Raw genomic sequence first — 26,666 nt, 5'->3', positions numbered from 1 at the left:
AGCCTTCTCACCCTCCTCTGCAACACTTTCTCCTTCCCTCGCTGGCCATTCATCTTCCGCTGTTGATACTCAAGGATTGGTATAATCAATTAGCAGCTGGACCTCAGTCCCAGCCTTCTCATTCTTCTCTAAAGAGCTGTCTTCCTCCTTTGCTTCAGCTACCAACTGCTTCTCTTTGGAGCCCAAGCCGCTCAGCTGCTCATCCATTTCCTGGATCCCTTCAGCCTTGGTGTTCTGAAGCTGGACTTCTGGAGAACCCTCAACCCCTTGTAGTATCTGATAAGGCATGGCCCCCACCTCCTCACATGGGATCTCCTTTTTCTTTCCAAGGATGGTCTTAGACTCCTCTGCTTGCCACTCAAACTCTGCTTGCCATCCAACTGCTTGTACTGCTGCTCCATTCATTGGTACATAGCGTTCAACTGCTGTTCAAACATCTTAGATTGCTGGCTCTGCTGTTCCATGAGCTGCAAGCTTTGCTGCTGGAGCATCCATCTGAATTGTTCCAGGAGTGTTGCCTTTTCTTCCTCCAGGTCAACTCAGGCACACCTCACTCACAGGTCCTCCTCCAGGAAGCACGAATCCCACTTCTAACATCAGTGTTGCACACCACCCCAATCTATGAGTGGTGGGATATTCCAAGGGTTCCAGGTGCTTGCCCAGTGTTTGGTTTCTTTGGAATGAGGGACAGTGAAAATGGTGGTGTTTTATGGTATAATATTTATTTTCACATTTAATATTTATTACACTTATGTAATATTATGTAATATGCAATATATGTAATATTTAAAATATTAAATATTTTAATATTAAATATTAAATATGTAAAATATGTAATATTTATTACATATAATATTTATTACACTTTTAACCTGAGCCCAAGGTGGAAAGGTTCACAGCCTTAATACCCCTGAAACTATTGCTTCTCTCATAGTCACAGCCTTTGAATCAAGCAGAAATTAAGCACGCCTGTCTCTCTAGCTGCTGCCTGCTTCTAGCTCAGCTCACACACAACTTCAGTAGTTATTGCCCTTCTATGTACAAGCCAGGTAAGGGCATCATCACTTATTTTGTTATACTAATGCCCTTAGGTCCTTTGGTGGCAACTATCACTATTCTCTCACAAAGAAATTTCCCGGTAGTTAAGCAACAGATTTTAACCCTTGCTGGATCTAGGACTCCAGGAATTAGAAGGGGCTCAGGCACCATACAGACTAACTCCCCAAACTCACAACACTTCCTCTCTCTAACAACACGTTGGATGGCCATCTGTCATGTATGATCTAGTTGAGATTTTTGAATTGCAGGGGATTTGACTAGAAGACCCTCGGGATCACTTCCAGCACTATAATTTTTTGATTCTACAAACAGCAGACTAGCAACTTCCCTGTAGAGAAATAAGTTAACAAAGTTAACAAAGACATCAAAACGTACACAGTTACACTTTTAACTCAACACCGGTACAGTAACAGCTTATTCTTTTAAAGCAAGTTTTCTGTCCATCACAATGCACAGGAAGCTCTGGGCAGTTTCCTACTTTAAACATTTCCCTGCCCCAATTACTAGTATTTACCCATTAAGGTGCTGTTTACCAGGCCTGTGCAAAGCTTGTCTGAGGCCCAGGGTAAGAGTCTTGTTAGAATAAAGTTATAAACTCAAATTAAAAAAGCAGCCTGGGGGGGGGAGCCAGCCATCTTAGCCCTATGAGGCCTGGGGCAAGTGTACCTGGCTCCCCTCTGCATGGTCCTGCCATTTACTGTAAACAGCACCTTTATGGGGAAATAGCATGCCAGGAGAGATGCTTTCGGCTGGAAATTAGCCCTGGGACTTAATCTGTATCATGGTTCTGCACTTCTGCTTTTCCTTCCAATGAACTGCAGCTAGCTTAAGTGTACTTTTTGTAAAAGTGTCTGTGTGTGCTTTCTACAAAAGTATGCACATAATATTGTTACACACCAGCCCAGTCTGGTGAGAAATTCCAGAGGACCCATGCACTTTCTCCAGGGTTCAATTTCCTGGGTATGGAGGTCAATGGAGACTGTGGTGTCTTTAAGATATACAGTGTATGGTTTCATAAACAACCTGAGCATTGGGTGGAGCAGCTCACAGAAGACACACCCCAGATTATCTTGCTTCTTCATTAGATAGCCACAGATGCACCTTATGCTCAGAAGAGAGCAAGACATGTGTCTGTCTCCAGCTCCTAGCATCCAGCTTTCAGCTCACACCTGCAACAACTCTCCTACCCAGCCCAGGTTTCAGCTATTGTTCTCCACCAAAGGTCATGTGTCATCAGTCCAGGCGAGGGGAGTGGAGTGGGGAAAAGTCCCACCTCTCTTCCTGGAGAGCACCATTGTCTTACTGCAGCTTCTGCAACCTATCTCCTTCTTTGAGATCCTGATGAGATCCCTTATCAATTAACAATTTTTAGCTAATTGCTAAAAACTAGAATAAAGAAACTGCCAACAAAAAAGGAATGGCAAGATAAACTGTTAGAGTATATTGAACTGGCTAGATTAACAGAGGCAATTAGAGATCACACTAGATAAGAGTTTCAAAAAGCATGGGGGGAATGCAGAGAATACTTCACAAAACAGTGACCTAAAATACATACCTGGACTTGTTTCGATTAATGTCTGCAGGAGACTTTGTGGACATTTAAGTTATAATTAGAAAAATATTAATAATTATTCATAAAGGAAACAGTTTATAAGAAGTAAATAAGGAGGCCAGATACAGGATAAAGGAAGTCTTTTATTTGGTTGTTTGTATTGTCGTATGTTATGCTCACTAAGTTCATGTTTAATGAGGGTGGATTAGTGTATTGGGGGTGGGGGGTTGTGTTATGTTGTAAATAAAATTCCAATAAAAACTTAAAAATTAAGCTGTCGATAAAAATTGAGACAGAGAGAGAGAGAGACTCCTTCTGTGGCCAGTTAAAGTCATTTTCTTACAAAACAAAATGTCTGACTGGTTCAGTAACCTCTTCTACTAGATTCTCACCCTCGCTGGATACAGAATCACTGGCCTGGAAGGGATCCAATAACATCATCCAAACGGACTTCCACAAACTCGTGACACTATGTAGTTTGACCCTTGGGACAGATGCAGAGGAATCCAATGTATGAAGGGATGGTCCCTGCTCCATTGAAAGAAGTTGTAGTGCGGCCTCTCCCAAATAAACTGGATTTTGACCTTTGGGATTAGAACAATCAACCTGTTGCAAATACCCTATTGGGGGAGGTGGTGGAGAGGGTTGTGATAGGACAGCTACAAGCATTATTGGATGGCAGAGATTATTTAGATGCTTTCCAACCTGGCTTCAGGACTGGCCATGGGGCTGAGTTGGCTTTGGCTACCTGGATGGATTACATTTGCAGAGAGTGGGACACAGGGAGTACAACGTTGCTCCTGCTCTCTCTCACATATACATAATATGTATTATGTGAAAACCATATATATATATATACACACACACACACACACACACACACACATACATATACACACATGGGGTTTTCACATAATACATATTAAGAACATCATACGCTACCATTCTTATGTTTCTGTGACTTCGCATATCAATAAGACGTTATATCTCCACTGTCTGAACTGTCCACTTGTTTCTAACATGACACAAAGTATAAAATATAAACCTGAAAATAACATATTCTTGTTCTTCTGTTGCACGAGATATAAATCCATCTCGTATTGGACAATAAATAAAAGTATTTACTTGTAATCCGAAAAGGGTTTCTATTCTTCTACAAAAAACCTCATCGGTAGAGGCTCTTAGTCTAGCAGGTAATTTTGCCATTTTGGCATAGTCCATTAGTTTGTTGCTCCGTTCTTCTTTTGTGAGTATTGCCATTTCCTTCCACTTCTGCGCATATAAAATCCTTGTTGCAGTTGTACATCTCTCTTAAGCTGCCGATAACATTGGCCATGGTATTCTCCTACATCAGTTCCAGGGAACAGGAGTTGGTAGCAGGGGGGTTAGATTTTCAGAACAATACTTCCAATTCCAAAATTAAGCAATGAGACAGCAGCAAACATCCCTTTAAAACAGAAGTGCCAGAATTCAGTGGTGAGATGGATGAGGAAAATAAGCTTAGCTTAAATCCTGGTAAGAAAAAGGCACTGTGGCTGAATGGTTCCTGTGTCCAAGAATTTGGTCAGTTGCTTGCCTTCGGATGGACTTGAGCTCCCTGTACAGGAGGAGGCTTGCACTCCAGAGGTGCTTCTAGATCCAGCTTTGTCACTGGAAGCTCAGCTAATGTCAGTGGCACCTGGATTTCAGGGAGATGCCTTTCAAATTGCCGCTTCCACTGAGAGGTAGAAAAACACCTCCCATTTACAGAAGACTCCTAGTTTCAGACATACCTAGCAATTGCAAAGCATTTTGGGACATTTCAGGTTTCTATTTAGATTTGATTGAAACTGGGAGCCAAAAATGCAGAAACTGACAGGCTGAATCCACAACACCCCCAGAGGGGATTCCTTGGCATTAACCCCAAAACTGAACAGAATAATAAAAACCACCCACAGTATAAGTGATGCATAGCTCTTCATATACATTCCAGAGCAGTTCCTGCTTGTGTCTGAAAGCTTTTGACAGTCACAGGTATGATTAGCAATGGAAGTTGGGGGCATGGAAAGCTTTGGCTAAAAAAGCATGGTCCAAAGAAATACCAGAACTCACTTGCATCATAAATACAGGGTTCATTTTCTCCCCACACATATATAGCATTTGAGCAGCAAAGGGGGCAATCCTGTGCACCATGTATTGGAAGCCAGTCTCACTCTGTTCTGAATCACTTCGCACATTAGTGTGACATGATAGACATGTTTAGAATAAGTATCAGGAATGTATTTCACGAAATACCACAATCCTTTAAAGGCCCAGGATCAAGTTTTGGACCAGCAGAAGACAACAATGCTGATGTTCCCTATCTGAGAATGTGTTCCATATTCACTGATCACACCGTTCATTGTATCAGACACCTTCAGACTACTCTTCCCTCTTTGGAAGTTTCCCAGTACCAAGAGCAATTTATTTTCAGTCCTGCCCTGTATTGGAATGCAGGCTCACGCGAACCTGTCTGCTTTTGCTGATTCCAGCCTCCCAGCAATCCCTTTGTATAGAACAGGCTAGTCAGAAATTTACCTTCTCATTGGTTGTGCCTCTTCATGAGTTCATATCCTCGATCTAGCCCATTTCCCCTCCCTGCTTTTGTTAGTGAGTTTTCACTACCTTGGGGGCCTCCAGATGTTTAGGCTTTAGCTTCCACCTCCTTCCAGCCACAGCCTTTTTTATTTTCTACACCAGGGTTGACTGACCTGTGGCCTTCTGGGTACAGTGGTACCTCGGGTTAAGAACTTACCGGTAATTCATTCTGGAGGTCTGTTCTTAACCTGAAACTGTTCTTAACCTGAAGCACCACTTTAGCTAATGGGGTCTCCCGCTGCCGCTGCACGATTTCTGTTCTCATCCTGAAGCAAAGTTCTTAACCCGAGGTACTATTTCTAGGTTAGCAGAGTCTGTAACCTGAAGCGTCTGTAACCTGAGGTACCACTGTATTGTCATATTGCAACGCCATCAACTGCAGCCAACATAGCCAATGGTCAGGGATGCTGAAAGTTGCAGTCCAACAATATCTGGAGGGTAACAGGTTTGCTAGCCCTGTTTTACACAGAAACCCCAATCCAGCATTATCTGATGTTGATCTCAGCTGTTAACATCTCCAAGTTATACCCAACTGAAAAACATAAACTGATCAATAGCTTTATTTTGATTTGTGACCCCATTGCAAATAAAAACATGTGCAGGGTAAAGTCTGGAATTCAGTGTGCTGAGCAAATCCCTTGAAGAGGGAAGTGTGTGGACAATTGTGGAAATTAATTAGTTTTGCTTTGTCGGTTCCAATGTTATTCCTATTCAGGGCTCTGTGTGAAGTTTTCAAGATTGGGGTAATTATCTTGTCCATTGGAAATTCCACTCTCCAGGTAGTTTTAACCCATGACATTCTTTTCAGAATACAATGACTCATTAGGTTGAAGTACTTCATAAGATGTGTGTTTTTCCATAGAAAAATAATCATCACTAAAGGAGGTTTTGAATTAGCTTTGCTGGAATCCTTTGAAAACCCAATCTCTCTCTGTATGTGTATGTGTACAGGTGGGGGGGGGGGAGGAGAGAATCTGAAAAAGGAAGAGAATCCGAAAATTGCAGTCTAGAACACATTAGGAAATGCAGTGTATGGGAGATCAATGAAGAAAACAAAACTGACTTTAAAAGCATGCATTCACTAACTTTTTTACAAGTAGAAGTCTAGATGTGTACAGTGGTACCTCGGGTTACATACGTTTCAGGTTACATACGCTTCAGGTTACAGACTCCGCTAGCCCAGAAATAGTGCTTCAGGTTAAGAACTTTGCTTCAGGATGAGAACAGAAATTGTGCTCTGGCGGCGCGGCGGCAGCAGGAGGCCCCATTAGGTAAAGTGGTGCTTCAGGTTAAGAACAGTTTCAGGTTAAGAACGGACCTCCGGAACGAATTAAGTACTTAACCCAAGGTACCACTGTATATAAAAATGATTAGCACTCTCACCTGGGCTTGGACTTGCTTCCCTTTGTCTCCCGCAAAACTTCCAGACTTGGGACCCATGATTGTGACTTCATTTCTCACCAATGTGGCTTTAACTCAAACTAAAATTCTAAGACACTTGACTTTCTTAAACAAAATGAGTTCATTAGCCAACCTAAACAAAATGACAGCCAAACTAAAATCACTGCTAGAACTTTGCTAAAAGCAGACCCACTCTACTTCTCGCTGTGCTACAACAAACTGTACTTATTTCTTTTCTGTTGCATTTTCCCCATGTAGCTGCTAACTTGTTGTCCTTAGGGAAGATGACATCTTACATGCATTCTGTACAGTTTCCAGACAGTCTTCAAAGACAGCCTCATGTATAGGTCCATTAATTTTCTAACCTGGAGCATCTTCTAAACCAGTGGCTCCCAATTAGCTAATTATTGAGGACCCCCTATTTTTCAAAAGCCAAGCCACAGACCCCCTACTTTCTATGGTAGTTACCTGTGTAAAGCAATTTTTTGAAGAAAATGTGGGGTGGCCCCTAATAAGCAAAGGATCTTTGGTACAGTAAAAAAACAGACCATAAAATTTGTGATATTACCACAACTTGCCTATCCCCAAACAGTAGGAAAAACGTGTCTCCACTACAACTGAATTTAAAAAAGCAATTGTGTCCCTAACTTGCAAGTGTTCTATATGCAGAAGGCTATTTATAGGAGAGAGTATTCAAACATGCTCTTCTTTACTTCTAATCTGAGATGGTACTTTTTAGCAAAACTTTGCAGCAGATGGTTCTGCTAACTGAGGGATCTTGCACCTTCAAGACATAGGTGTAGGCTTGGATAAGGCTTGATAAATTATTGGTGAAGACTGAGTAGAAAAACAGCTGGAATTTTGTAATGTTGGCAATAGTCGTCGTGGCAAGACAGTCCAGTATGCAACCTGAGGGCCGCACACAGCCCTTGAGGCCTTTTTTTTTTTTGCAGTCCTCAGCAACATTTGATGCCTCCCATCCACCCTGCAGCCCTTGTTTGGGTAAGCAAGGCAAGGAGTTGGGCTTCGGGAAGGAGGCAAGACGGCTTTGGCAGGATCCTAGAGTCCCTCAATCTCCTTCCCAAAGTCTAGTTAGCATAGGAGCAAACTCCTGGGGACCGAGGGGGCTTCAGTTCCCCCATAAAATATTTTAGGAGGCCAGGTCACCCCAAAGTTGATGGGCATTTGCCATTCAAATGGTGTGTGTACACCATGTAATGCGATTGATTATGTGGGGTAGGGTTTACCTGCCGCCCCCCAATATTTTAATCAAGTTGGCACCCCTGCTAGATCTGCACAGGTTGCTGATTTGTTACTGGGCCAAGTTATATTAGCATATACCGGTAACACCCTTAACTAAACATGTAAATTAAAATCCTACAAATGCTTACCTCTGGATCTTTGGCGTGAGAAGCAGGACAGGCAAGGCTAGCATGCACTGAAGCACTTTGTTTACTGCAAGGATGAAAAGTGCTGCTTGCTAGCAATCATGTGGGCTGGGATTCCTTGCATTCTACGCCTTCTATGCTCTCAGCTGCAACACCAAATTACAGTTCCCAGATGCCATTTCTCCCTACAGTAAGTAACCTCTGGCACCATTGCTTTGGCAGTAGCAGACAGCTGGATAGACACATTCTCTATTGTCTTAATTCCCTGGCTTGCAAGGAAGGTGGAGAAAAGGAACGTGGTATTTCCGTGTCTCCTTGGTTTTTTGATGACTGCAGCAGCCTGTGTGCTTTTCCTCTGCAAATGAGAAACGCCTACTTTCAATGGATTCATTCAAGCCTTCTATGAACACACTGAAGAGCACTAGCCACCTGTTTGCAGCAAAGGAGGAATAACCTTTCCATTCACAGTCTCAGTCAAATGTGACCTTCACACTAAAGCTCCACATTTCATGTATTAAGTACTGCACATCAGTTTTAAACACCTTACAATCAAGTTATTCTGCCTTGCACACAGGACAGCAAGGGATAAAAATATTGCTGTTTGGGCATGATTCATGACAAGGTTATACTAATCTACTTCCCACATACAGCTTTCTCTACCCACCCTGTCTCGATTTTGCTAGGATTTAAACTGTGAATACGTACTTTCCTTCTGATTTTCTTCTTCTCCTCCAAGCCCCAGGGCATTCCTGTTGCCTTACTGGGAAATAGTCCAAACACTCCCATTCTCTTGTCATTCCAAGCCAGAATCACGCAAAGGTCTTCGTAACCCGTTCATATCAGGAAAGTGGGAAGAGAAAGCAACACCTGCAGCTGTGGAGTAAACCAAGGTTTACCCGGCTTTCTCTCTTCTCTTCAGCCACAGCAGATGCTGTAACTCTCCAGCCGTTTGACTTCACCCCTGAACAGTGGCGTAGCGTGGGGGGTGCAGGGGGGGGGGCTGGCCGCACCAGGCGCAACATCTAGGGGTTAGCGGGCGCAAATCCATGGGTTAGGGGGCGCAAATCCACGGGTCAGGGGGCGCAAATTACTTGCCTTGCCCCGGGTGCTGACAACCCACACTACGCCACTGCCCCTGAAGTCTTCCATTGTCTTGTGAGACAGACAGATGCCAACGACAAGAAGACCCTGCTTACCCTCTAGTTCAGATGGCAAATATGGTATCTTGCATTCAGACTCTCTGTGCTTTCATTATAACACTGAGAGGCAGGGGATGATTGGAAGTTTTAATTATTTAATTTAAACTATTATTTCAATCAATTCATTCATATTTAATTAAAATAATTATTGCAATTATCTGTTGCAGAGGCTTAGCCCCCTTAATGGGAATGTAAACTGAGTGCTTAATCTGTTTAAAAGTGGGCCATTCTGCAATTGCACCAGGCCACGTGGAGAATGTGAACCCTTGCCTTGGACACAGGACATTGTAGGGCTACAATTCTTATGAAGTATTCCATGAGGAGCGCTGCTGCTTCCACTTCATTGCACAGGAGTGTTCCTCCGGCACAATGAAACCGCTCTAGTCTGGAAGCACTCTTTTAACTAGTTTATTCCACGTCCCAGATGAGGGATTCCTCATCAGAGGACGACCTGAAGGCCCCATCATTACATGAAGCCCTGAATTAGGCTCAATATGGGGGTGAGGAACCAGGATTCTCAGAAGAAGCTAAAGAAGGAATGTCTGCACCAAGTGAGATTCTGACCTCTGGCACTGAGGCAAAAGAAGTCAAAGCCTGAGGGAGAGATGGCACCTCTGGGTGAAGATAGCTGATAGGAGTCATCTGAGGTCAGGGGTTGAGTCAAGCAGCTCCAGCTCAAAAACTTTAATGCTAGGCTGGAAGAGAAACACCATCTCTGTGACAGTGTTCTGCTTCATCTGCTATCTGCCTGTTGTGAACCTGACCTGGGCCCGTCTTGCCCATGTCCTTATTTGCTTCTCAATTAAATGAGGAAGACAAACAATAAAAATATTATTTATGGAGTGATATGAAAGCAGAGGTAGTATATGTATTGCTCAATCTTTTCAGGTGCTCTGCTGCAATTCAAAGAGGAAGACAAAGCAAATTATGGATGCAAATCAAAGGAACGCTGCAGAGATTACTTTCCTTTTGTGTTGTTTAGAATTCCAATTAATTTTGTTCAGTTGATGTATTCAGATGTGTCTCGCCCAGATGCACTTCAGGATAGTCCTACTTAAAAAAATATTTATATGGGAAACATAAAATTCCTTTAAAAACAAGTAGTAACTAGGGCACTTTTTCCAGCCTTTAAACATGGTTTTATTGAATTTCACTAGTGAGCTCTGAATTCCATGCAGAGTGGGGTGGCAGCATCTATAACCAGCAAGGAAATAATCATATTTCAACAGTGTACTGTCACCAGTAACTGGAATAGGGCCTCCCACCTTCTGTAATTGCTCTGTATAGGGCTTGAAAGCTCTCCTACAGTTTTGGGCCACAGGCCACAAATCAGACAGAATCATGCCATGGTTTCCTTCCCACTCCAGATTTTCTCAGGTGTGTAGCTTCTTCAAAATGGTTTCTTCCACTGAAAGGTGGCAAAATTTTACTACTATGTCTCTGGGGTGATTGTTGCTGCTTGGATTCTCAAAAATCTGTGTCATTTAGTGGGGTTTCAAGTAGAATTTGGTGAAACCATCATTTTATGACACAGTAGAATTGGGCCCTCAATTTCCCCCCAAAATGCCCCTTCTCTTAGTGTTCAAGCCACAGGGAATTGTTGTTTGCCCCTTCCAGCCGGAGCTGGACCTGTTTGGTCAAATCTGAAAGCTTCTTAATTTTAGTTGAGTAATTGATGCCAACCGCCAATGCTTCATTAGCTGTTTCAGTGACTTTGGACAACTGGGTTTCCTTGCGGTCAACTCTGGCCTCCAGCAGCTCGTAAAATATTTTCACAGATCTTGACGAAGTTGTCAGACAGATCTGACAACAGGAAATGTATCGCCTCATCCTTCTTTGATAATCTCATGCCCTTCAATGCCATGGTAGGGCCTTCTTCCTCCCCTGAAAGCTCCGGGGTAGCCAAAGTATCTCTAGGTTCAAAATACAATCTTAAGTTTCACTCTTTAGTTAGCTGCATAGAGATGCTGTGTAGAGATGCTAATGTGAGGTACCGTCAGACAATTCAGAAGGGTGATTGAAGGATGATTTGACGCAGTGAGGAGAGGTGCAACAGAGTTATGTTGCCATCTTCATTTGTTGATACCATGCCTCCCAAGTGTGCACATTCTTTCACGTTCTTGGCATAAATGAGAGATGTCTTAAGACGCCCATGCACGGTGCAAGTAACTCTTTCTTGCACTGAAATAAGAAAAAATCCCAGGCTGATAAGGAAAAGGAGGTTAAATTTAGGCAGATAAACACCACTGGTTTCAGCCACTAATAAGCACTTTCCTAAATTGAAGCTGAAAATTAGGTCATCCTAGGTAACAACTGCACTAATATCAATTTCTGTGCTGGCAAGTGTAATATTTTTACTTGTTTACATAGCTGGCCACATTTCAAATCTGCATGTCTCTAAGCTAATCCGCATTGTAATATTAGGTCAGACTTATATATAATTTAACAGTGTTTCTCCCAAACTTTAAGTGCATTATATATTAGAACACTCGGCCGCTGGCTTCCAAACTGTGGTTGCAATGCAGCTCTGATGCAGCACCTTCCTGTACAAGGAACAAATGCACTGCAAGGCACTGTTAGGTATTCCAATAGCAGGTGCTGCAGGTCTATAGCTGACAGGCACCTAGCACAATGGGAGGCCAGATGCATGCTTGCATTGACAGTAACAGTATGCTGGCAAAAGGTCTTTCCTATTTCATGTTGGTTAATGCAACACTTCTGCACATTCCCACTTCTAGTGGGCTGACAGTCATTACAACACAAAATCAGTGTATAGTTCCGGAAACACAACCAAGCTTTTCAGCCAATTCTGAAATGTAAACAAATTTACTGTATACACCGAGAACTTCTCATGACAGAAATATTTCAGGTTTGCACCCAGATCCAAACAGACTTGCTTGCAGTGCACAGAGATTTCAATTACTGTATTTTTCCGTGTATAAGACTAGGGTTTTTTTAAACCAAAAAATTAGGTTTAAAATTGGGGCTCGTCTTATACACGGGTAGTGCTGAGGGGTTTTTTTCTCAATTTAGAGTCCCCCAAAATAAGGGGCGTCTTATACATAGGGCCATCTTATACATGGAAAAATACAGTATGTCTTCCTGCCTGCCAAATAGAAGTAATAAGCACTTCCAATAAACAGTATACAACGTTCATTTTGGAGGTCAGATGTGGGAAGATGAAGAAGCCGCTGAAGCTTTCACCTTGAGTTGCTGGGAGAGATAGTTCGCCATGATATGACTTTAGATATAACATTGGGAGGTTAACTGTGCTTTAGAAAAGCTCATTAGATAGATAAACTTTATTTGCATTAGCCAACAGCCATAGCAACATAAAACAAGCAATATATACAATTAAAAAGACAACAATGGGTAAAAAGGATAATCAAATGATCAAGATTATTGTTTAGATAGAGGCCCTTAATCTCACTGCACCCTTGATAAGCTCGAAAAGCTCATTTTTCGACGGTGAGTATTATTCTTGAGCTTTGATTGTTTTAGAATCTGAACTACCTCAGATGTCAGGCCTTCAAGAAAATGTAAGGCCTTGGGGGCAAAATGATTAGTTAATGCTTGCCAGCTGACCACCTATAATTCTGAAGCACTATTCCTTAAGAACTGAAGAGTTTTGCCTCGGGACATCCTCAAAAATACTTTAGGTTCAGGTGGGGAACCTGTGGCCCTTCAGATGTTGATGGACTAAAACTCCCATCAGCCCCAGCCAGGACAGCCAAAGGGAACTGGAGTCCAGCAACACAGATAAGAAGGCAAGAGCCTTCTGGATCATGCCAATGGCCCCTCTGGTCCAACATCCTGTTCTCACAGTGGTCCACCAGATGCCTGTGGGAAACCTGCAATACTCTCCCCTCCTGCAGTTTCTAGCAACTGGCATTCAGAAGCATTACTGCCTCAGACCACAGGAACTCATGGAATTGCGTTATCCAGCAGGCCTGTTTTTATGAAGTAGCAAACAGAACATAAAAATCTGGTATTATTTTAAAACAAGAAACACTGCACAGTTGAAACAAAAGGCTGTTGTCTGGACCCGTGGTTTAATATCCTTTCTTCAGAAAATACTGTGCATGGCTGAATGTTTTATGTCAACAACCTATTAAGAATTCATCCATCCTCGTCGCTGCTACTCCATGCATCTTCATAAGCAGGATTCAGGCGCTGCTGAGGCCGCAACTGGAAAAAGAAAAGATTCCATCAGCGATTCCATCTAGTCCAGCATTCTGTTCTCACAGTAGCCAACCAGACGCCTGTGGGAAGCACACAAGCAAGAGCACAACAACATTCTGCCCACAGAACTGGTAATCAGATGCCCTGTCTCTGACAGTGGAGGTGTGGATTTCAGCAATCCTCTTTTAAAACCATCCAAATTTGTAGCAATCACTGTCTGCTGTGGGAGTTCTATGGTTTAACCATGTACTAGAAATATGTTGGGTTTTTTCTGCCCTGAATCTTCGGACTCCATGATTGCAACATTCAGCTTCATTGGATGAATATCCATGAGTTCTTGTATTATGAGAGAGGGAGAAAAACTCCCCTATTCACTTTTCCAATGCCGTGTGTAGGATTGAGAGTAGCTCAGTTAGTAGAGCAGGAGACTCTTAATCACAGGGTCTTGGGTTCTAGCCCACATTGAGCAAGATATTCCTGCATTGCAGAGAGTTGGACTAGATGACCCTTTGGTCGCTTCCAGATCTACAATTCTGTGATTCTATCCTGCCACCTCTTACTCAACTTTTCTTTTTTAAAAAACTTTTTTGTGAACTACCCTGAAATATATGGGTATACGCATTGCTTTTTTCTGGGTGGACGCAAGGGTAAAGGTAAAGGTAAAGGTACCCCTGCCCGTACGGGCCAGTCTTGCCAGACTCTGGGGTTGTGCGCCCATCTCACTTAAGAGGCCAGGGGCCAGCGCTGTCCGGAGACACTTCCGGGTCACGTGGCCAGCGTGACATCGCTGCTCTGGCGAGCCAGAGCTGCACACGGAAACGCCGTTTACCTTCCCACTGGTAAGCGGTCCCTATTTATCTACTTGCACCCGGGGGTGCTTTCGAACTGCTAGGTTGGCAGGCGCTGGGACCGAGCAGCGGGAGCGCACCCCGCCACAGGGATTCGAACCACCGACCTTTCGATCGGCAAGCCCTAGGCGCTGAGGCTTTAACCCACAGCGCCACCTGTGTCCCTTGGACGCAAGGGTACACATACCCCAAAACAGCTTGTGAATCTTTGTACTTTTGTCCATTTACTGTATTTATTTTTCCTGATTTGAACAATAAAATGGTGATTTTCCTGAGTCAAAATGAGAGAACCCTTAAACATTTTTTAAAGAAAAAAAGCACTGGTTATAGGGCAGTAAACAACACACACACACACACACACAGAGAGAGAGAGAGAGAGAGAGAGAGAGAGAGAGAGAGAGAGAGAGAGAGAGAAGACAATAAGACAAAAGAAACCAGTCTAAATAAAAACAAAAACAAAAACAGAGAAAAACAGAAAAGGAGATGCAGAGTCCTCCCTCAAAAGCTTTGTCTCACAAAGACAGTGATAGACTCAGCTCTCACCTGGGAGCTTTCCTTTCTCCTCCCAGTCTCTCACTCTGGAAAGTCTTCCCTTTTCTCACCTTTTCTCTAAACCCAAATGCAGCAACCTTTCCTCACACTCAGTCCCCTTGATCATTTTGATTCTCCTTTTCTAAATGTTCTCCAACTCTTGAGGTGACCAGAACTGTACAGAGTATTCTAAATGCAGTTGCGTTTGTGGGATCAAGCCAGTCCCTCCCCCTGCAGTTCTGCATGCATTTTATTCTGTATCTTAAGTTCTCAAGACATTTTAATTTCCCTGACCACAACAATAATAATTTTATTATTTATAAAGGAAAGGCTAAATGCAGAAAGGAGGGGACATGCCAAGTGGATCTAGATGGACATCAGGGCCAAAAAAAGAAGGGTGGGGACAGAACAGTACTTTGCACATGTTGGGATGCATGTGATTTCTGTGTCCAGGGCGGCTGTCTACCAGCTCCATCTGGTACACAGGCTGAGACTTGTCTTGCCAGAGTGGTGCATGCTCTACTTATCTCCCACTTGGACTATTGCAATGCATTCTACCTTTGAAGGTGACCCAGAAACTACAACTAACCCAGAATGCGGCAGCTAGACCGGTGACTGGGAGCGGCCACTGAGACCATATAACACCAGTCCTGGAAGACCTACATTGGCTCCTAGTATGTTTCCGAGCACAATTAAAAGTGTTGGTGCTGTCTTTTAAAGCCCTAAATGGCCTCAGCCCAGTATACCTGAAGGAGCGTCTCCACCTACATTGTTCTGCCAGGACATTGAGGTCCAGCGCTGAGAGCCTTCTGGTGGTTCCCTCACTGTGAGAATGAGGTTACAGGGAACCAGACAGATGGCCTTCTCGGTAGTGGCACCCGCCCTGTGGAATACCCTCCCATCAGATGTCAAGGAAATAAACAACTATCTGATTTTTATAAGACATCTGAAGGCAGCCCTGTTTAGGGAAGTTTTTAATGTTTGATATTTTATTGTGTTTTAAATATTCTGTTGGAAACTGCCCAGAGTGGCTGGGGAGGCCCAGTCAGATGGGTGGGGTATAAGTAATAAACAACACCACCACCACCACATAGCATTTAGGATTCCATACAATCCCAGGACCTGGAATTCCATACTCTGATTTCTATTAACTATTATCCAGTACTGATGTGATGGTTCTGCAGAGGAACACGATGTATCAGGTCCTGCATTACAGCAGCCTAAACTGAATGGATACCTTGTTCAGGCTTATGGAGCTACAATCCATCATCCCAGCCATGTCAGTGAGAAATCTTTCTTACAATGACTTCATTGCTCACATGCAGGGATTTCTTCCTTTACTATCATGTGCAGAATATATCCCTTGTGTACAGATGCTCTAGTTTTCATCTTGCTCTACTAAAAAGCTATTTACCTCTTCAGAAGTATCATCAGGCTCTGGCTCTCTCAGAGATGGTACCCAGGCAAGGATATTGCCGTCTCTTCCACCGCTATAAAGTTCCTGCCATGAAGGAACCAACAAAAAGTCACAGATCAGTTACTGAATACTGAAGAAGGTGAGCTTGAGGCAAAATAGGAATTGGGGGAAGGGGATCTGGGGAAAGGAAGTAAATTATCCACACTGGAGTCTTCTCCCAATCATAGCAACTTCAGTGGGACTAATAGTGTGATCTTGAGCATGTTTATTCCCAAATCCCACAAAGGGCAAGAGGACTTACTCCCAGGAAGTGCATTTAAGGTTGGATCTCAAGTCATTTGCTGCAAAGTCACGCTGACGCTAAGCCCAATTCTATTCGCATACCTCATAAAAGCAACATAGTTGTATTGAAGTTGTAGATGAGGGGATTACAGGATTAGTCCTGCATGAAAATATAAAATAACTTTTAAAAAGTATAGCACCTAAATTACAATGCACGTATGCAGTGCATAAACATATTCTTTTTTCTGTAGTAATTTTATTTTTAAAACACTGATAAATAACTTAAGCTTGCTGAATTTTTTATTTCCATCTACTTCATCTTACCTGCTTAAAGCATTTTTACCCTGCTATTCAGCCAAAAAGGCTCTCAGAGCAGTAGACTAAGAAGCAATAAATGAGTTTATTCTATCTCACTTATGAATTGACTTATGTTTACTTTAACTTATTCATGACTTGCTATAGGCCAAAGGTTGAACTGATGTTAATCAGCAGAGTAAAGCAAAATGAGGCCTAATTAACTAATGTTACGGAAATGACAAACGGGGGAGGGGGCGGCACATCTTTAAAGTTGTTACAATGTTACAAATATTATGCCTGAATACAGTGGTACCTCTGGTTACGGATTTAATTTGTTTCGGGGTGCTATGCACACCCTGAAAAATCCGTAACTAGAAGCACCACTTCTGTGCATGAGCATGGTGCACTTCTGTGCATGCAGCGAAACCCAGAAGTATATACTTCCGGGTTTGTCGCGGCTGTTACCCAAAGATTCAATAACCTGGAGGTTACGCAACACGAGGTACCACTGTATATTCTTTTGACTTGACAGGTCAGGGAAAATACCTAGCTTTATAAATTTGTAGAAAATCCATACTTTAACCGACTCTCCTCATTCCAACGCCATTTTAACTTTTAAAGAAAGGTGAATTTGGGCTCTACCTCCCTCCCTGAACCAAGAAGCAGGAAATCACTGTAGGCAGCAGGAACAGGGCATCCTGCCATAAGTCCCCAAGCGTGAGAACACATACACGGCACCCCACCCAGGGAGTGACCAAGGGGGCAACAAGAGAGAGCCGCAGAGGCAGTTTAGCAAGTCAAGTGTTCTGAAAGCCCACCTCCAGACAAGTCCTGAGGGCAAGGATATGTAAAGTTTTATTGTTCTTTTGGTGTTGAGAAAGGTGTCTCATAAAGTGACCTAATGTTGAACTTATGTAAGCGTGGTATACCCTGCCCCATTTGTGACATGCTTGTGATGTAGTGATGATGTATCAATGATGCTGCTCAAAGTGTATTCTGGGGGAAAGAGGGAAGTTTTAAAAGAGGATGTCACCCCATGCTCGGGGGTTCTTACTCCTGTTTGGACCTGCTGCGCAACAATAAAGATTGTGGTCTACTGACCGCTGTTTTGCTCCAAATTACTTGGCTGGAACCTCCTTCTTTTACTGACTGCATAGACCCGCAGGGGACTTGCACCCCAATGAGCTGGGCTGTTGAGTAGTCTCTCACCCCGGAATTTTTTTCCAAAACACTAACTAGATATTAATAACTAGCGCTAGGAATCCATGGCAAGCTTATCTTAAAGCTTATTTTGGTTTTAGAGTACCAGTGTAATACAGGCCCAGGTAAGCCCCGCCCCAACCCACATAATCGATCACATGACACAATGCAAACACACTATTTGAATGGGAATGCCCATCAACTCTGTGGGGGCCAAAGCTCCCACTGCCCCTAGGAGTTGGCTCCTATGGTATGTGTAGAAACCTCTGGCCTTTGCGTACTTGAAATGCAGCCTACCATACAAGAGTAAGCCACACATCTGTTGTCCCATCCACCTGTTTTCTAGTCACACTCACTATTGGCATATAGCACCCAGAAGGATGCCCACAAAGGAATAAGGATCTCAGACTAAAAAAAAAGTGTGTCCCATGGACAACCCATGGTCAGTAGCTTAGTTGTTCGGTTGTAAATTGCTCTGGGTTGCCTTGGGGAAAATCAGCGACTAACAAATTCAATAAATAATAATGATAGTGGCAATCAGGGCAGACTCAGGATACCATTTCAGATGTGGCACAAAGCAGCTACAGCAGTTCTCGAAAACTCACAAATGAATCTTTCTTTGAATGACTTGATTCTAGAGGTGTTGGGACAAGACACTTCAGGGGGAAAGGCTTTTTTTAACAAGTCAATTTATTTCTAAATGGAGCAAAGCAGCTTTAGCAACCTCACCTCTTTTCACATCACAATCTAAAAATATTTCCCATGGAATCTGAATATAGCTAGGGCGCTGCATGTGTGCACAGCTCAATCAGGCAAATTGCTAGGCACAAGGAAGCCTTTACTGAGGCCAGCATACCCATTATAATTTACGTCAGTTATTGCATAAATGTTACACCATGCTGTCAGCCTTTCAAGTTAGGATTTCATATGTTTAATAGCTGTGCTGGTGGCAATTCCATATTAGATGTCCCATTAGAAACACACAGATTAAGAGAAAATGTTAAGGTTAGGAGAATGTTATACAACGTCTGTCCTGCTTAGCATCATAGCCAACTTGCGTTCACACTATGTGCCTTTAGTTGTATTTAAAAAACAAAAACAAAACATTGGGGTGTTTTTTCATTGAAAGCTACTCTTTACTGATGGCCGCAATGGCTAATAATTTCATTATGGTCATAGGCTATATAAAAAAAGTTAAGTACCTAGTTTAATTCCTCAAGACGATACCAGCCACAACACTTTAAGACAGGAGAGGATTCAGTTGACTAGCCCTGCCAGTAGAAGTCCTGTGCAAGGAGTTCCATTTGTGCAATAAGGCTTCCTCTCCACAACTGGGTTGGGAGAACCCACACAACAGCTTGCAGGGGGAGAAGAGGGGATATCTTTTCATATGGGAACCTGGAATGGAATTCCATTCCCAGCATTTGGAGGGAACTGTACTGACAGATGAGGTAGGGGCCAAGTATTGTTTTATATGAGAAATGTTACCTCAATAGAGATACAACGTATCACTATTCAGCATCAGATAGCAAGCTAAATTAGTATTTTTAGTATATATAATATGCAGAAGAGAGAGCAAACCTCAATCTCTACAAATAATTTTATGTATTTTTTCAGGGATGCTCCCAAATATTATTTCAATACATTATGGATATTTCCAAGACAATTTGAGCACTCATGAACTCTAATTAGGCAAAAGGTGTGAAACCTATAACCCCCATATCTATCACTTTTGAGTATTAATTATTTTCAGAGCGTGTGTTTTTAAAACACAATTAAGATGCTTATTCAGTGAGAACTACTCATTGCTAATGCAGTAATTTATTTAATTGAACCCTTTCAGATAATACTGACCACTCCTTCTGGCCCATCAGTCATAACAGCAAAGAAGATCCTTCATGTACAGATGCAGTATATCTCTTATTATCAGGTACTGAGGCAAACAAAAGTGAAAGGCCATTAAACATAACTGGTCTGTTTTCAGGCTAAATAGCCTAAGAATCAGCCAGAGGACTTCACTTACCTGAAAATTAGGATGAAAGACACAGCAGTCAACGGAACTATAATGGCCCCCAAGCATAGCCATTCGATTTCCTGAGTAAATTGTATAAATAGCAATAGTGCTACCGTATGGCACAAATGCAAATTCCGGACTGCAGCCATGCGAGACTGTAAATTTGAGTCCTTTTCTACTTTCATTGCACACCTTCCCGTAATTCACCTGTAAAGATACAAGATTTTAAAGCTAGCTCCTGATGTCACAATGCAGGTATACGATGATTATTGATTACATTTACAAGCTGTAGCTCACTTCCTGTCATTATACTGTTGAATGCATACTCACACACCTGTCACATTTTATAGAGTTTCAGATTTGACGTTGATGGCTCAGGGTTATCTTGTAACTTGATAGCATCAGAACAAAAACGTGAGATCAAAAGGGGAAGCAGCTAGCCAGCAGGAGTAGACTCTCTTTCCTGATGTTTATTTACCTGGTCTTGAACAGACCGTAATATATATGCAGTATATTCCCAGAAAGGCAACCAAACCATTAACCAGCTGGACTAGACTCACCTGTGTTTACTAAGCTGGTGCATGTGTATTTTGATCACAAAGACATGGCAGAGTTCTTCAGTCCATGCATTCTTACAGGCAAGGATATATGTTTTTTAGTACAGTCGTACCTTGGTTCTCCAACGGAATCTGTTCCAGAAGTCCGTTCGACTTCCGAAAACATTCAAAAACCAAGGCGTGGCTTCCAATTGGCTGCAGGAACTTCCTGCACTCAATCGGAAGACGCATTGGATGTTCAGCTTCCCGAAAACGTTTGCAAACCTTACTTACTTCCAGGTTTGTGGCGTTCGGGAGCCAAAATGTTCGAGTCACAAGGCATATGAGAAACAAGGCACAACTGTATCTGGTTCTCTCTAGTGTGATGGCCAGATTATAAAATTCTCTGTTATGCATAATATCGCCTGGGTGGCATACTGTATGAGCCCTACTGTGCATGAAGGGAGCACACAGTGCCCTATCCCAAATGTCCCGGGTATGCCAGCTCAGTCCTTTCATTCCTCACCATTGAGCTTTTGGTGCCCTTGGAACACAACCAGGTTGATATAGAAGCAGACTCTACCTGGGGCCCTAACCACTTAGGGCAGGCACATCCAACAGGTAGATCGTGATCTACCGGTAGATCACTGGACATCTGTGGTAGATCACTGGCTCCAAAGAAGCCCAATAACTTTGGCTCCCCTAAAAAAAGTTAAACATTTTAGCCCTGCAGCCCATAGAAAGAAGCTCAACAACTTTGACCTGAACCCACTACCAGTTTTTAACTCTGTGAGTAGATCACAGTCTCTTGGGAGTTGGCCACCCCTGACTTAGGGCTTTAAAAGTAAGAGCGAGTTCTCTGGATTGGACTTGGACATGGTCAGGCAACCAGATAAATTCTTTTAAAGACTAGAAATTTTTTAACTTGTCTCAGAATCAACCAGCTTGTATCCTGCGTTAACCATAGCTTTTGGATCATCTTCAAAGTCAACTGTCTTGTCCAGGTCTTAGACAAGGGACACGAGGGAAACCACAGCTGGCCACAATGTCATAGTAACTAGTGAGTTAGGCAGCTGTGTGAAGATGAGAAGGTTAAGTACTACCCATTTAATTTATGGAAGCATCACTGCAACTGAAATAAAGGCGCATCAAATACATTGTGTTCAGGAGCTAAATCCCAGCAGAGGTAATCTGTTGAAAAATTATAACCCAATAACTGAATCCAAGGGGCAATATTATTGTAGAAACTTACTTTTCAGTTCTACTTGAGCAGTGAAGCCTTGTGTGGCTGCAGGGAAGAGCAACCAGAAACCTAGATTAGTCTCCAAGCCAGAGGCCTGGAGGAAATGACAGAGGTTGGGAGGGTGACCTGGCCCTGGAAAAACCTTCTGTTCATTCTTTCAGCTGAAACAAGTTACTCACTTGTGAAAATTATTTCTGCTTCTTAAATTAAAAGTAAGCCGGAGTGAGAAAAAGGGAAGATGATTCATGAAACTAGCAGAGATCCACTTACTGTATTGGTGATGTGCAATAAAGTTGATATAGGCTGAAAAACTTAACCTGACATTACAACTAACAGCAAGTTTTGTTTGCCCAAGGGAGAAGAAAAATAAAAGCAAGAATAACTCCTCTTGCTTTCAGCAGATTGTCTTTCCTAGTTGGAATTATACATGCAGTTTCCAGTGGCTTACTGTACAGTATGGTAGGGAATTGGAAAACAGACAACATGAAAGGAATGCACAGAGATATCACCTGGAATAATGCAATAAACTTTTGTTTCAAAGAGAAAGATAACAAGAATATATGGTGAATTACAGAAGAAAAAGTCCACTGTCTCTTTGCAAAGTACTTTATATGCAGCTTTTCACAGGAAGATTTCAAGTGAATAGTGATGAATTAAATTTGTAGATCTTGTAACATGCAGTGGAAGGCGATTACCCTTCTGGAAGATTCAGGATTCAAGAATATAATTGTTGCCTCAAATACCTTTGATTATGGGATCCCAGCAACAAATGCTGAAAATATGACACACAAAATTTCAGAAGCAGCCACCCATTTGTGCAACATAAGCATGGATTAAATAAATTGTAGGTTCATTTCAATGAGTTGGATGGTGCAATCAGAAATATTTTCAGGAGTAGGTTGCTGCTGTATCATCATTTAGAGTGAACATCTGTTCTTTGCTGGAGGCCAAATTGTTTGGAAAACTACTGTGATGCCATGCAGCAAGACCTCTGATGACACCAACAAATCAGGACAGGAAATCCAAACTGAATCGTTACTTGCCACACACCTTATGTCAAGTACAGGGGAGGTGAGTGTGGCTTGCTCAAAACAGCCTGGCAGGCCAAATGAAGACACCCGTGACACAGAGGTTTCCTTCCACTGCTCAATGACTTTGGCTTCAAATGTCACAGAACATCCTTGAAGAAAATGCAGACCAAAATCCAGATAAACACTACTACTATGTTTGTACATGCTAGCTCACTGGAGCTATACACATTGTTGTACATACAACTGCTACAGGGAAAATCAACCCACAACTCAGGCATCAAGATTTTGACATACTGCTGTATGCCATTTACTGTAACTCAGATCAGACCACAAAATATTTATGGGCATTTCTTCTGGTTTTCATGACACTTGCCAGAGTCGTTTACATGCAACTAAAGGAAGGTATGTTTAAAGATTTGTTTGTAGTTATCTTCTTCTAAGGAGACAAGATGCACTTTTAATTTTTAAGAGCTGATTGTAGCTTTAACTTTAACCAGAATTAATCCAGAATATATGTGAATTCAACAGCGCTTAGTCTGTGTTTGGTTGTGGGTTTGTTAATGCTGTTGATAATGTTCTGTGGAATATGACTGTTGTAATGCTTTGTGAATTTTATAATGTGACTTTTCTTGTGGCTGTGCTGTTTAGCCTATTTTTTAAGTTGCTTTGTAAATAGTGTTTTATAGACGGTGGTTGTTTTACTGATGATCTGTAATTGTTTTACTGATTATTTGTTAATTATTTTATATGATTTGTATTGTAATTGCTTTTTTAAATTATTTTTATTTCCGCCCCAAATTATTACAACTCGAAACAAATTACTTTAATACAATTTCTTAAACTCAGGTTTCTCATTTCCGTTACAATCGTACGTCCAAGATATTCCCCTTTCACTGTTTCCTTTCTTATTTAGTCTCCAGCTGACATTCTTCACTTGTCATTAAGCCATGCTTCCAGCTGTCCGCTTTTCCACCTTACAAACAGCAACCTCGGTTACATCTTATATATTTATAATCTATTTCAGGTGTGCAGTCCTTCATCTTCATTTCATTCCAGACCTGGTGTGTCTTTTGAGTTCAGTTCCTTCTCTTGTTGTTCCATTCTTTGCAGTGTTGGTCTGAGTGGTATAAGGTCACATTCCATTCCATTCCGCTGTTATCGAACTAACATGAGAACCACAGCCATGGATAACTCGCGGAGTGAACTTTTCAGACTTCCGCCATTAAATTTCCCTTTGCAATTCTTTTTTGGCACACAACACACAGCAAAATATTTTCTCAGCTTCAGCCACTCTTCAACAACTGTCCAGCTGTGGGTCATTTCCCCTTTTTCTCACTGCATTTATCCAACAACACCCCCATCTAGAAGTGGTCGTAAATAAAGTCCATTCACCCTTGGTCGAGGGGGCGGGGAACATAGCAAAACCTTATTAAATTCCTTGTAAAGCATAAATCAGAAGCCCCCCCCCTTTCCAAAGTAACAAGCAGAGTAGCAACTACACAGGCCTCTTCGTTGTGTAGAGGACAGGAGGGAAAAAGACCATGAGAAAACCATAAGAAAGCACAAAGCACCTTGTCCTCCCCATTTCCTTTCACGGCTGTTGTAGAGATTCTCAAGCTTCAGAAAACCTTTCAAATACCTTCAGAAAACCAGTCCCAGTTCTTTTGGCAGCTGATCGTAGCCTATTTGCATATGATGCTTTGGAAGCGCCTCTTGATTAATGCCAATTATCCAGATTAAGGAAGAACCTTCCACAAATTATGCTGGTAACGGAGGGTCGTCCATGTCAGGGGCACACTCCCTGATCTCTCCTGTTCTGCCTTCTAAATTGGCAGACACAGGACTGCGCGACACTGCAGGATGCAGTGAACTCCCCAGACCCCACTGGAGAGCATCAAGAGTATCTATGCCTCATTTCCTCCCTTTTCCCTGCCTGAACTTCTTCCTAGCCCCCGGAGGACCGCGAAGAACAATCCCCATTGATCATGGGTGTGGCTGGAAACCAATTTGTGTTGTAATTGTGATGTTCTGCTATGTTATTATTTATTGTATGTAAGCCACTTTGTGACTCACGTGAGTGAAAAGTGACACAGAAATAAAATAAAATAAAATAAATGAAAATACAAAATTTGTGGAAATGTACTTTAAATACAGTGACTTGGAACCTGAGCTGCTCTTCCATTTCCAAGGCAGAATGATTTCTCATTCCTTTTGCAGATCCCTGCAGCATTTTTCATACCTTCCCCATTGTCCCACAACCCTCAAGAGCATATTTTCAAAGGTACAGGAAGCTGAAGAGAGAAGATGGTGGCATGGCCTACCATGAATGTGTGCAGTTCACAGAAGGGAAGTTAGAATTCAAGCCATGTAAGAACATAAGAGGAGATTGAAGAGTCAGGTCAATGGCCCATCTACACCAGCATCTTATTCTCACCATGACCAACCATATGCCTATGGGAAGCTCAAAATCAGGACCTGAAAACAACAGCACTCTCTCCTATAGTGATTCCCAGCAATGGGTATTCAGGGGCATACTGCCTGTGACAGTAAAACATATAAGGCATGTTCTGTTGGGTGTGTCCAGGTTCCCATACTCTGCTGCCTTCCAGGGATGTGAAACAGCAGGTAGATTGAAAGATTGCTACAACTCAGTGTAGCAGTTTATGAAAATCAATAGCCTGATGGTAAGGATGCATGGGGGGAAAGCAGAATTTTGTCCATTGTGGAGTGCCCAGCCCTCTGCTGTTCAACAAGTGGCTCTTACAGAGTTTATTTTTGACATTTGATTGAAAGAGCAAACAAATTAAGTTATTAAGAAGTTAATTCTACCATTACAACATCTGTGGCAGCCAAGTCTGAGGCAGTGGAGATTACAGCATCATTCCAGAGATCAAGCTGCAAGTTAAATATTTCCAAGTGATCTGAAAAAGTCTCATAACATGGGTTGCACAGTGTGCAAGTGAACAAGATTATGTTTCCTGGGTACTGTGTGTATCTATGAAATTGTGTCTAGTGGGGGACACCATCAAAAAAGCCCATAAACATCCTCTAAGCCTCTGGAAACCCCTTTTAAAAACCAACAGCACTTACCAGACTGACTTGAATCTCCCAAACTCCTCTAGAATCACTTCTACCAAACCTCCTTTCTCAAACTCCAACTCTCCATAGGCCCCAAAGGTTGGTGTAATGACTCATAGGATGTAGTTGAAAAAGCTCCTAGAATTGCTAGCTGTTTCCCCCACTCTTTTTGCACAGTTCATGAAGTTTTTGTGCCTTTTTGTGGCCCATTTATGGTGTATACATGGTCATGAGTGAGTTGAACATGCATAATAGGGGAGTCACATACATTACATTCCTCAATATCAGGACCAACTTGTTTAGTCATAGGTTATAATGAAAACAAAACTGTACGCAGTCTAAGTTGCCCCCCCCCCCAACCCCAACAACTTCCTCAACTTACCAATGTGTTCTCTCCACTGGAACTGTTCCAGAGTCTCATGCGGTCATCTGTACCAAATGTCAGAAGGTGAAGTCCATCATTTGTGAAGCACAAGCCATTAACTCTTCCATTATGGGCAGTATTTTCTGTTAAGAAAATATGAACAACACCGGGTACTACAGAGTTTGATACAGCAAAATGTAAAACTCATCAGAGCAAAATATTTGTAACTGCAGTGTTTGGAAGGGAAATGGTGCAACAATGTATTCTATCATGTGACAATGCTTGTCGCCAAGGGTGAAACCAAATGCTTAAGTGTTGAAATGTTTAAGAACTTGATATACATGTAAATGAGGGTCCTGCTATCAGGACACACGTTATCTGCAAATTCACTTATCTGAACATAAAGAATTATGCCCAAATATCGCTAA

At 42.3% G+C, this 26,666-nt stretch overlaps 1 protein-coding gene and 1 long non-coding RNA gene across 8 annotated transcripts in view; both read right to left on the bottom strand.

Annotated features, from left to right (window-relative positions):
* Positions 1-12,502: 12,502 nt before the first annotated feature.
* ERCC8 (ERCC excision repair 8, CSA ubiquitin ligase complex subunit) overlaps positions 12,503-26,666 on the bottom strand; it is a 40,715-nt gene continuing 26,551 nt past the window's right edge. For 5 of the 7 annotated variants that reach the window (XM_081929915.1, XM_081929918.1, XM_081929917.1 and 2 more), the window contains 4 exons: positions 26,257-26,381; positions 19,996-20,193; positions 16,191-16,277; positions 12,503-13,403 (listed from right to left, as the gene is read on the bottom strand). In XM_081929915.1, the coding sequence (XP_081786041.1) occupies positions 13,335-13,403; positions 16,191-16,277; positions 19,996-20,193; positions 26,257-26,381 (479 nt within the window). In that variant the 3' untranslated portion in view covers positions 12,503-13,334. Of the gene's footprint in view, positions 13,404-16,190; positions 16,278-16,577; positions 16,636-19,826; positions 19,906-19,995; positions 20,194-26,256; positions 26,382-26,666 lie in introns of those variants that run through there. The other 2 variants (XR_014172707.1, XM_081929916.1) reach the window with 2 other exon arrangements.
* Positions 23,619-26,250, bottom strand: LOC309380287. Its single transcript, XR_014172810.1, has 2 exons — positions 24,651-26,250; positions 23,619-24,607 (listed from the first exon to the last, which is right to left on the bottom strand). It is a non-coding gene; the product is annotated as an uncharacterized lncRNA (long non-coding RNA).

This window comes from Podarcis melisellensis, assembly GCF_964234715.1.
Source record: "Podarcis melisellensis genome assembly, chromosome: 11".
Lineage (NCBI taxonomy): Eukaryota > Metazoa > Chordata > Lepidosauria > Squamata > Lacertidae > Podarcis > Podarcis melisellensis.
The sequence above is the reverse complement of the archived record's forward strand: the minus strand, read 5'-3'. Positions and strand labels throughout refer to the sequence as shown.